Consider the following 11,692-nt stretch of genomic DNA (forward strand, 5'->3'; position numbering starts at 1 on the left):
CAAGTAACGTGAATCCTAAAGAAAGAAGGTAAGTTATTGGATGGGCTAAGTGTGGATGGCAAACTAACGAAGCAGGGATCTGTGTGACCATTTGGAGTCAGTAGGAAGCTTGGCGGAGTGGGAGGTGGGAGTCAAGCAGAGAAGCCCTCCCATGTCAGATTGGGAAACCTGTACTTGATCCTGGGCAAGGGGGAGCTATGGAAGGCTCTTGAGCAGGTGAGTGATACAATGAGAACAGTGTTTTTGGAAGCCAGCATGGAGAGGAGGCTGCTAAAAGGATACAGGGTTGAGGTTATTACTATGCCCTGGGTGAAGAATGTGGTCTGGGTTTGGAAAGGAAGGAACAGACATGACTTTTCAAAGGAAGACATAATTGCTGCAAGGGCCACCAGAGAGCACTCAAAGGTGTGTTCAAGGTTTGAACTCTAGTGACCAAGAGAAGGGTGTCAACTTTGACAGAAATGACATCGTGTGTGGTTGACAAAATGAGACCACATCCTTTCGGTCATGATTCATTGTCTTTATTAACAATGTCTCTGGACTCCAGAAGAACAGACTGTTAATTCATAAAGCAATATTAACATTGTCATTCTCTACAAGAAAAACTTTTGCATAAATAACTTAAGTGAGAAAATAAATATGTAACTTAACTCTTTAAAAACCAGTACTTTCATTCTTGTGGACAAGTCCCACGTGGAAGGATTGCAAAAAAACGACCAGTCCTGCAGGCTTTCATATGGCATGTGCTTCTGTTTAAAACATTTTTTTTTTTAACAATTAAAAACTACACAGAAAGTAAGAGGTTGTCTGGAAAAGATTTTCAAAAAGATTTTTGGATGGCAGCTATTATGCTCTGCAGCTTCTCAGCATATGTACAGCACTTGTCGTTTTCCCCCCAATAATATTCTTTTAGTGTAAGATATGCCATCACATGTAAGAGCAGTAAGAAGCTATTTTCTAGGCAGAAATGTGTCTGTGAGTGGTGGGCAGAAGGCGGTGTCTCAAAAGGGATGTGCTGGTCTGTGAGTTCGTGATGGCTGCTCCCTTGAGCCTGGTGTCCTGGGACTTTGCACTTCTCTTCGGAAGGTGACTTTAACATATGGCTATGGGTTGGGGTAGGGATGCTGCTCTTTGGGAAGTTGGGGTGGATGTAATTTCTCCCTCCCACCACCCTTGGACCCTCTCCTTTTCTGCCCCAATGGGTGATGTTATTTCTTTGAGATGGAGGGGTGGAGGTAGCCAGACATCTGGGGAAGCCAGGCTGGAAAGCAGCATAGCTTCTCCCAGGAGTTTGTCAGCCATAAACATGTCAGCCATAAATAGACTGTTTACTTTTTTTTTTTTTTTCCTGTTTGTTTTTCATCTTTGGCTGTCAGATGAGAGCATCACAACTCTGAATTCTGGAAGGGACCTTGGCACTGAGTCAATGCAACCTCATTCATTCTCTCTCTCTCTCTCTCTGTCTCTTTCTCTCTCACACACACTTCTGCCCATTCAAAAGGCACTGGAGTCCTTGGAATCATATGCCAGTAGTCTCCTCGAGATCCTATTCCCACATCCACCCTCATTTTACAAAGTGGAAATTGAGATCCCGAAAGAGAATTGTGCAGTTCAAGGTTACACAGCAAGTTAGTGGCAGAACCAGGCCTAGAAACCACATCTACAGATGCCCCCAGTCTTGTGCTCTGGGCACGCCGCAGGCTTTCTGATGGGCAGTGAGGTGCAAGGGGGAATCTTATCCAGCTTTCTTAACCAGTCCCTGGACTTTTCACACTCCCATACCGCTCCCTTAAAACCCCAGGGCGGTGAAAATGCTTCCATTTCTGCCTCCTCTGAAGTGGGACCAGCAAAGGTCGGCGGCCCTAGAGGTGGGGCTGCGTGGCTCAGTGTGTGTGACTCTCAACTCCCTCCCCTGCCCCGCGGGACCCCTCAGCTGGCGGACTGAGGGGGGCCTTCCCGGCGCCCGGGATTCCTCAGGGCCTGGAAGGTCTCAGACCCCTGCCCTGGGTTGCAGGCATTTACAATGAAATATAAACAATCAAACCACGCGCAGAGGACAGAAACGTGGGGCACGGGGCCGGGGCCAGGGCCGGGTCGCCCGCCGGTGGGGAGGGGCGCGGGCGGGCTCTAGTAGGCGTTCTCCAGCTCAGCCTGATTGGCTTTGGCCCCGCGGGCGCGGGGTCGCGGCTTCCGGCCCTTCTGCGGCCGAGCGGCCTCGGGACCGAAGTCCTTGAGCTCCGACTGATTGTGGAAGCGGGTGAGGCGCTTGCACTTGCACGAGGCCACCAGGCGCACCTTGCGCGCGCGCGGCGCGGCACCACCGGGACACAGCAGCTGCACACGCTGCGCGCGGTAGCGGTCGGGGATGCAGCGGAAGTCGGGCCCACTCGGGCGCCACCACTTGCCGCGGCCGATGGCGTTGGGCAGCAGGCGTGCCGGGCCGCACTGGCCGGAGCACACCAACTCGGTGACTGGCTTGGCGCTGCGGCACTGCCCGTCGGTCACGTAGCGGGTGAAGTGCAGCTCTCGGCAGCTGTACTCGGACACGTCTGAGGAGAGAGGCGCGCGTGAGGGTGGCCGCCCGCCTGGCCACCCCTGCCCTGGCCCGGCCCGACTCCCTCCACCCCAGCCCTGCTTTTGCCAAGCCTGTCTCCAGAGGCTTTTTCCCCTGAACACCTATTGCAGGAAGGTCCCAGATGCTCTAGAGCTCGTGGAAAGCTCTCCTGCGCACCCTATCCCCTCGGAGCCAAATGACTGTTGGGGTTCAAACACCAGGGCTCCATCGCTCACTGCTGGTGTCATCTTGGGCAAGTTCCTTAATCTCTCTCTTCTTCCAGTCTGTAAAATGGGCCGCCCCAAGCACTGTGAGTTAATCCATTCCACACGCAATGCAGAGAATACCATTTGGCAGATATAGCTGAAAGCGTCGGCTGTTATGTATTACTATTATAATTTCTCTCCTGGGGTCCTCTTATGATTTAAGCCACACTTGTGCCGCAGGGTCCCTGGCCTGGGCAGGGTAAGTGCTTGGCATACCTTCTGCCTGGCTCTGGCTTCTCCCAAATTCCTTTTCCAGCCACTTGGGAGGGGTGGACAGGAGATGGAGAAAGGAGTAGAGGTTAATTGAAGGTAATAAATCAGGGCAGCTGCTGTGGTGGCGAGGGACCGAAGGGGAGGTGATCAGGACAGGAATTCATTAGACTTGAAAGGAATCAAAGGCAGTGTGTCCAACCCCCTCATTATCAATGAGAATACTGAGGCCCGGCCAGAGAAAAGAACTTGCCCAAAAGACTGGGCTGCATCTCCAGACTCCACTTCCCTGGGGTCCCAGCACCTTTTGGCTCCCACAAGAGTGGAGGCTCTGTGTTCGAGCACCCATGGGAGGCTGGGCTGGGGGATGGAGCTGAGGGCTGTTTTTCACTCTAGTTACTTTCCTACCATAGGGGGACTGAGCTCTGACCCAAAACCTACAGGTTCAGCTGCCACAAACATTTACCTGGCTCTCTGCTGGGCCCATTTCTTGTTCTGTGTTATCTGAATGGGCGCCTCATGGTGATACTCCCTGGGCAGGCAGAGATGGGGCTCCCAGGCCTGGCCTGATCCCCTGCACACACCTTGACCATGTCTCCTATGGTGGACTTAGATGGGTGGGAGCTTTTTAAATAGCTGGTCGTGTGAGTACCAGTCCACCCCCCAAAGGTTTCATGGGGATAGTTCCAATGTGACACGAAAGAATGAAAAATAGTCTTAAGACCAAACCAGAGAGGGGACAGTGAAGGCCGCTCCCCACCCCCACTCTGGAGAGCAAGCACAGCAGGAGAGATGTGGCCACTGTCATTGTCTGGGCTGCTTTCTGGTTTGTGGTCTGGTTCGCATCCTCACCTCTGCAGGGCTGGGGTGTGTGTGTGGTCGGGGGGACATTTGCCCAGGGAAGGGGGCATTTTGGGGCTTTCCAAGAATAGTGCCCCAAGTCAGGCACTTCCTCTGCAGCCTGTGACTTTGTTTTGAGCACGTGGCTTCCTCGGGGGCTGTGGCCTCTCATGGGAGTCCAGCAGGGTGGACATTTTGTGTTTGGGTTCCTTACAGCCCTTGAGGCGGTCACGGGAGCCCAGCTGACCTTGCCTAGAAGGGGAGCTGTGGGAGGAGGCACCCTTGTCCTCCATTTGGAAGACACAGGGTCCTGGCTGGCCTCCCATACAGTTGCCCTTTTTAGCACCCCATAGCCCCAACAGGTTATGAGGCAGGGAGCGCTGGGGTCCAGGAGCCTGGGCAGTGGACTTCTCTGCCACCTGGATAATGGCCAGAGGGCAGGGAAGCCCTTAGTCTGAAGTGTCATTCCAGCCCCCACCCACGGCCTCATGATTCCTGCCAACCATAAAGCCAGATGCACACTGTCACCTGGGCTTCTCTGTGCAGGCCTGACCAGGAACCCAGGGTCCCTCTTCCTTCTCCCTCCCCTGGAATGAGGCAAGGCTGGGAATGGGGTGGCCGCTGAGGACGGATGTGCCTACTCCTGCGCAGAGGATGCTGTCTTCCCCTCCAGGGCCTGAACTCAGCTGCACCCATGTCAGGGGCTAAAACTGTGGAAAACTCTCATTCCTTCAAGTGCCAGCTCCCTGGGCAGGCCATGGGCAATGCACACTGCAGGGGTGCCTCTCTGGCCTTCCTCTCCCACTACTTTGTGGAGATCTATCCCCAACACCCCCCCCACACACCAGGGCTATCTTGCAGTTGATCAAACCAGATTCAAACCTCAGCTCTTCTCCTCACTACCAAGTTACTGAGTGCGTGGAGCCTGTTTCTTCCCCTTCAAGCTGGGGGTTCACCTCCTGGGGCTTCCATGACGTGGGTCTGTGTCATGGAGACAGCCACCGCCAGCATAGAGTGTCTGGCACCCTGCAGGTGCTGTTCTGTGGATGGGAGGCTCCCTTACCTTGTTCCCTCCCCAATGGTACCAGCAGCTGGACGTGGCTCCTATGTTCCCAGGAGGAGATTCTTTGAAACCTTTTCTCTTCTGAGCCCCGGAGCCTGTTCTGATAACCTGATGCCATACCCTCACCACCCCAGCCTCCTCCCTGCCCTGGGCTCTCACCAGTGTCTGTTGTCTCATGCCCCTACACCTGAATTAGAAGGCTGCACCAGTGAGCCATCCTTCCCCCATCTCCAGGCAAGACTGTTCCTTGACCAGTGCTGGCAGAGGCCAACAGTCTTCACTGGGTCTACCCAGTCTTCCCAAAGCCTCCCAAAGAGAAGTTTCTAAAACCTCCCCAGGACCTTTTACTAAGAATTCTCTCCACCACACCATACCTTTGGTCTCAAAGGGGTGGTGGGGAGGCCGCCCTCCGTTCTCCGCCCGGTTCATGGTCTTGTTGTTCTCCAGCTCCGGTGGAGGCTCGGGGTACTCTCCGAGCTCGGGGATGATTTCCGTGGCATCATTCTTGAAGGCCTGCCACCCCTGGCCCTCCACTACACGGAAGGCTGCGTGTACCAGCAGGCAGACAAGACACAGGGCTAGTGGGAGCTGCATGGTGCCAGCCAGAGGAGGGCACGCAGCCTTCCAGTAGCACAGGCTCTGGTCTCCAGCGGACACGGTTGCCTTTTTAAAGCCCCCCTCTGCCTCATGCCAGCCAATGAGGACAGGCTGGGGCAGGGCTGGTCCCATGTTTCCCTCAGCCCCCCCGGGGGGGAGGGAAAGGGGTGTGCTCAGAGCAAACCCTCGCCAAAGACTTCTCCTCTAGCTCAGCAAACTTCCAAATTGCTGCTGGCACTCCCAGGTGACCCAGAGAGAGGGGGCGTGTGAGGCAGGGCCCAAGCCTGCTCTCCGGCACCTCCCACGTGCTGGCGGCTGTGGTTTTCAGATATCAAAATGAGCTCCGGCTTTTAATTGTCTGTCTCCCTGGGCCCTCAGGCATTCTCAAAACAAACTGTGGACCCGCTCAACAAAGAGAATGTGCAGTTCCGAGTGCTTCGTGGGGCTGAGCCCAGCCTACTCCATTTCTCAGGCCAAGTTCATTTGTCACCCCACCAACAAATGGCCCAAGGGGTGTCTGACCCCCATAGACCCAGCTAGAGGCAAAATGATGCTTTTAAAGAAATCCCATTCGTCCTAACTCCACAAGTCTCAGCATTGATTGACCTGACTAAGAAAGCCTGTCTTGGCATTCTCCGGAAGGCAAGAGAGAGAACTAGAGGGCCAGAGCAAGGGTGCCCACTTGGGAGATGGGGCAGGATTCTGGTTACAAATCGAGGATGCGCTGGTCACTCAGGCTCCTGTGATGGAGAGCACAGAGGAAATCCCAGCTCATGCTCCTTGGGGATCCTGTGCACCGTGACAGGCACTTCCGAGCCAGGGCACTCACTGTGGCTCGCAGGGTGATGTACTGAAGACAGTCATTTCCCCAACCAGGCTGTGCGTGCAAGCAGACAACACCAAATTCCTTTCCTTAGCAAAAGCCACAGCCAGCGTTTTTAGTGCTGACATTTTATTTTCTTGTCTTCCAGCTGGTTACATTTTTCAAAAACATTTTTGAGTCCTGTATGGAGAGCTTCATTGGTGCACACCACAGGATGTGTTCCATGAAGCCATCCCAGGACCGACTGGTCACAAAGAAGATAGAAGAAATTGCCTTATTGGCCCTGCATATAATAAGCGGCACAGGGCCAGGGGCAGCAGGGAGGGGAGGGCCGGTAGAGGCATGGGGGAGAAAGGTTCACACCTGAGGTGCCAGAAGAGAAAGGCAGGCCAGAGGAAGCTTTCATTGAAGACAGATTGTTTGAGGACAAGCAGCTCCTGCGAACAGGCTGCCCATATCTTCCTGGTATTTTAACTGGGTAATGAATCAGTATGCCCCACCTGCAGAGCCTCTGCAAGCCCTTTGCCACCTGCCTCAACTTGCAAGTCGCTGTGTCCATCTGCAGCCCACTGTCCTCCTTTCCATCATCCATCATCCGACACATGAATGCAGCTGCTCTGACAGTTTTACAAGCCAGACAGAAGCCCCCTCAGGAAGGGCCCTCTCTGATACCTGCTTCCTAAGTCAGTTTCCTTCAGGGCAGATGAAAACAGCTGTGGCCATTGTTGGGGGTGATCTATCTGTCCCAGCAGAGCCGGTAGTGTTGTGAGAAGCTGGCCCTCCGCGCCCCCTCCCCTTGTCTATGACCCTCCAGCCTCCTTTTCCCTCAATCTGGAATGTGGACTGTTAACCCTCTCATGGCCAGACGACTGCCTTCTCACAATGGACTTGGGAGAGAGCAGTTCTGATGCCTGGGTTCCTTGAGCAGGTAGGATGGATGCTTATAGCCCCACCTGCTGTTGGGAGCGGCTAGACCATCTGCATTAAAGAGGCAGCAGGGTTCATCCCTGGAACACGTCTGCCACCTGTGGGTGACTGCAGGATGGCAAGGCTCAGGATCGGACGTGATTTCCTGTCCTTTCCTTATTTGGAAGTGAAGTAATATTAAACGGAAAAAGAAGAATCCAGTGGACTTGAACCTCTAAATGATCTCCACCCCTCCCAATGGCTCAGTGAGAACCTGCTGTGACATCTGCCATTTCATTTAATGTTAAGTCATTGACAGCTCTTTATTTTTACTCAGTCCACAAACTTGTCATTGTTCACAGTATTCCCTGGAATTAAACCCCCAGGGTTTTAGCTGACTCCTATTGTGAGTAGTTTAGGTTATTTCCAGTCTTTTTCCTATTTTCAGCAAGGCTGCTGTGAACATCCTTGTACGACTGAATTTTTTTTTTTTTTTTTCAGAGTCTCTCTGTGGCCCAGGCTAGAGTGCAGTGGCACAATCTTGGCTCAATACAATCTCCACCTCCCAGGTTCAAGTAATTCTCCTGCCTCAGCCTCCCGAGTAGCTGGGATTACAGGCATGCACCACCACGCCCGGCTAATTTTGTATTTTTAGTAGAGACGGGTTTCTCCATGTTAGTCAGGCTGGTCTCAAACTTCTGACCTCAGGTGATCTGCCCAACTCAGCCTCCCAAGGTGCTGGGATTAGAGGCTTGAGCCACCACACCTGGCCTCGGAGTAATTTTTTAAATTAAAATTTTTAAATTAGGATATAATTATAAATTTAAATATAAGAAATAAATAAAAGCCTGGGCAACATGATGAGACCTAGTCTCTACAAAAAATTTAAAAATTAGCTGGGCATATGGTGTCGCATGCCTGTGGTCTCAGCTACTCGGGAGGCTAAGGTGGGAGGATCACTTGAGGTTGAGGTTGAGGCTGCAGTGAGCCATACTTGTGCCACTGCACTCCAGCCTGGATGACGGAGTGAGACCCTGTCTCAAAAAATTAAAAAAAAAAAAAAAAAAACAGACTCCATGTATCCTTTATCCAGTTTCCCCCAACAATAATACCTTGAGAAACTATAAGACAATAGCACAACTAGGATATTGATATTGGCACAATTTACCAATCTTACCCACATCTCTCGTGGTTTAACCTGTACTCTCTGTGGGCACACACATTCACGTGTGTGTATACTTAGTTCTGTGCAATCTTGTCACGTGTAAATTTGGGGATCCACCACAGTCAAGATAAAGCACAGCTCTGTGATCACAAGTCTTTCTCCTGTTGCCCACCTCCTTCCCTCCTTTGCCCTCCCTCCTACAACTAACCCCTGGCAACTACTCATCTAATCTCCATTTCTGTCTTTCTTTTTTTTTTCACTTCAAGATTGTCACATAAATGCAGCCAGGTGCAGTGGCTCACTCATGTAATCCCAGCACTTTGGGAGGCCGAGGCAGGCAGATCACTTGAGGTTAGGAGTTCGAGACCAGCCTGGCCAACATGGCAAAACCCTGTCTCTACTAAAAATACAAAAATTAGCTGGGCATGGTGGCACACACCTGTAATCCCAGCTACTTGGGAAGCTAAGGCAAGAGAATCGCTTGAACCCAGGAGGTGGAAGTTGCAATGAGCCGAGATCGCACCACTGTGCTCCAGCCTGGGTGACAGAGTGAGACTGTCTCAAAAAAAAAAAAAAAAAGTTATATAAATGGAATCAATTAGTTTTTAGCCTTTGGGGATTTTTCTTTTTTCACTCAGCATTATTTCCGTTATCAAAGTTGTACGTATCAGTAACGTGTTCCTTTTTTTCTTTTTTTTTTTTTGGCTGAGTAGTATTCCACAAAGTTAAAAAAAAAACAAAAAAAAAAAACTTCAGAGTTATTTCTGGAAGTGAATGCTGTGTCTGAGGGAGTGTGAAGAGTTTGGTGGGTCTGATGAGGATATTACACGGCTGTTTTCCAGAAAACCCGGCCTGGTCCCTGCCCTCACCCACAAAATAGAGGCTCTCATAGACCGCACTTTGCTGAGGCTGCCGTAACTGAGTACCACAAACTGGGTGGCATAAACAACAGAAGTCGTCTCACAGCGCTGGGGGTTAGGAGTGCAAGTTCAAGACGCTGGCAAAGTTGGTTCCTTCGAGGACAGTGACAAAGGCCTTTTACCTGCCTTCTGCTGACTGCTGACAAGCTTTGGCATTCACTGGCTTGCAGAAGCGTCACCCCCAATCCCTGCCTTTATCTTCACATGATGTTCTCTCTGTGTTCGAGTTTTCCCCTTTTCCTGAGGATGTCAGGCATATTAGATTAGGCCCTGCCTAATGATCTCATCTTAACGAATTGCATCTGTAATAGCCCTATTTCCAAATAAGGTCACATTCTCAGGTACTGCAACTTAGGACTTCAATATACGCATTTGGGAGAAATGCAGTTCAACCCATAAACAAGATCGTTGACACTGGGTTTGGGCTGTTGATTTTTTCTTTTTTTTAGACAGAGTCTTGCTCTGTTGCCCAGGTGGCAGTGCAGTGGCGCAATCTCAGCTCGTGTAACCTCCATCTCCTGGGTTCAAGCAATTCTCCTGCCTCAGCCTCCCAAGTAGCTGGGACTACAGGCTCCAGCCACCACACCCAGCTAATTTTTTTTTTTTTTTTTTTTTTTTGGTAGAGATGGGGTTTCGCCATGTTGGCCAGGCCAGTCTTGAACTCCTGACCTCAGGTGTTCCCACAATCCCACTAAGTGCTGGGATTGCAGGCGGGAGCCACCAGTGGCACCCAGCCGATTTTTTAAAAAATTGAATTTAATAGTTGAACCTTAATTTCTAGAAAAACTGTTTTTCCATGTGATGATTTACTAGCTTTTGTTTCTGTCGAGTTGCTTCTTCCAATGTTCACTTGCCAAACATTTAATAAAGCAAGGGGGACATGCACTCCCTCTCCAGGAGCTCGCATACCATGGAAGAAATAATTTCTGCATCCAGACAACTCCACCACCAGATGGAAGGTGGCCAGTGCCACTGAAAAAAGGTTTGGGTGCTTTTTTCTAAAAAAAAGACTTTATTTTTTTTTCTGGAGCAGTTTTAGGTTCACAGCAAAACTGAGTGGATGGCACAGAGATTTATCACGTGCCTCCTGTGCCCACACATGTACAGCCGCCCCCGTTATCAACATCCCGCCACCAGAGTAGTGCATTTGCTATGATTGATGAGCCTACATGACACATCATTATTACCTGAAGTCTATGGTTTACATCACAGCATTAGTGTTGTACATCCTGCGGCTTTGGACAAATGTATAATGACATACATCTACCATTATAATATCACATAGATTAGCAGTATTTTCATCGTCCAAAAAAAACTATGTGCTCTGCCTATTCATCCCTCCCCAACTTTCCCCAACCCCTGGCAATGACTGATCTTTTTACTGTACCTTTATTTTTGCCTTTTCCAGGATGTCCTGTAGAGTTGGAATATACCCATACATAGTCTTTTCAGATTGGCTTCTTTCACTTATTTCACAAATATTCATTTGGGGTTCCTCCATGTGTTTTTTGTTTTGTTTTGTTTTGTTTTGTTTTTTGCCCAGGCTACAGTGCAATGACACGATCTCAGCTCACCGCAACCTCCACCTCCCAGGTTCAAGCAATTCTCCTGCCTCAGCCTCCCGAGTAGCTGGGATTACAGGCATGCATCACCATGCCTGGCTAATTTTTTTTTTTTTTTTTTTTTTTTTTTTTTTAGTGGAGACGGGGTTTCTCCATGTTGGTCAGGCTGGGCACAAACTCCTGACCTCAGGTGATCCGCCCGCCTCGGCCTCCCAAATTGCTGGGATTACAGGCATGAGCCACCGCACCCGGCCCTCCATGTCTTTCCATGGCATGAACAGCTTATTTCTTTTTAGCATTGAGTAATACTCCATCATCTTGATTTACCACGGTTTATCTAGTCACCTATTGTCACCTACTGAAGGACATCTTGGTTGCTTTCAAGTTCTGGCAATTATTAATAAAGGTGGTATTAATATTTTGTACAGGTTTTTTGTTTTAAGACGGAGTCTCACTCTGTCTCCCAGGCTGGAGGACAGTGCCGTGATCTCAGCTTACTGCAATCTCCGCCTCCTGAGTTCAAGTGATTCTCCTGCCTCAGCCTCCCGAGTAGGTGGGATTACAGGTAAGCACCACCGCACCTGGCTAATTTTTGTATTTTTAGTAGAGAAGGGGTTTCCCCACGTTGGCCTGGGTGTTCTCAAACTCCTAACCTCAAGTAATCTGCCACCTCAGCCTCCCAAAGTGCTGGGATTACAGGCATGAGCCACCACATGCAGCTGTGTGCAGGTTTTTATATGAACATAAGTTTTCAAATCATTTGAATAAATACCAAGGAGCATGACT

General features: G+C 50.5%; 1 protein-coding gene across 1 annotated transcript; it reads right to left on the minus strand.

The window, feature by feature from the left end:
- Positions 1-499: 499 nt before the first annotated feature.
- SOST (sclerostin) lies at positions 500-7,787 on the minus strand. Its single transcript, XM_003913140.4, has 2 exons — positions 5,308-7,787; positions 500-2,549 (listed from the first exon to the last, which is right to left on the minus strand). Exons 1-2 carry the CDS (start codon positions 5,660-5,662, stop codon positions 2,128-2,130), a joined length of 777 nt encoding a protein of 258 aa, XP_003913189.2. The 5' UTR covers positions 5,663-7,787; the 3' UTR covers positions 500-2,127.
- Positions 7,788-11,692: the final 3,905 nt, after the last annotated feature.

This window comes from Papio anubis, chromosome 17, assembly GCF_008728515.1.
Source record: "Papio anubis isolate 15944 chromosome 17, Panubis1.0, whole genome shotgun sequence".
NCBI lineage: Eukaryota > Metazoa > Chordata > Mammalia > Primates > Cercopithecidae > Papio > Papio anubis.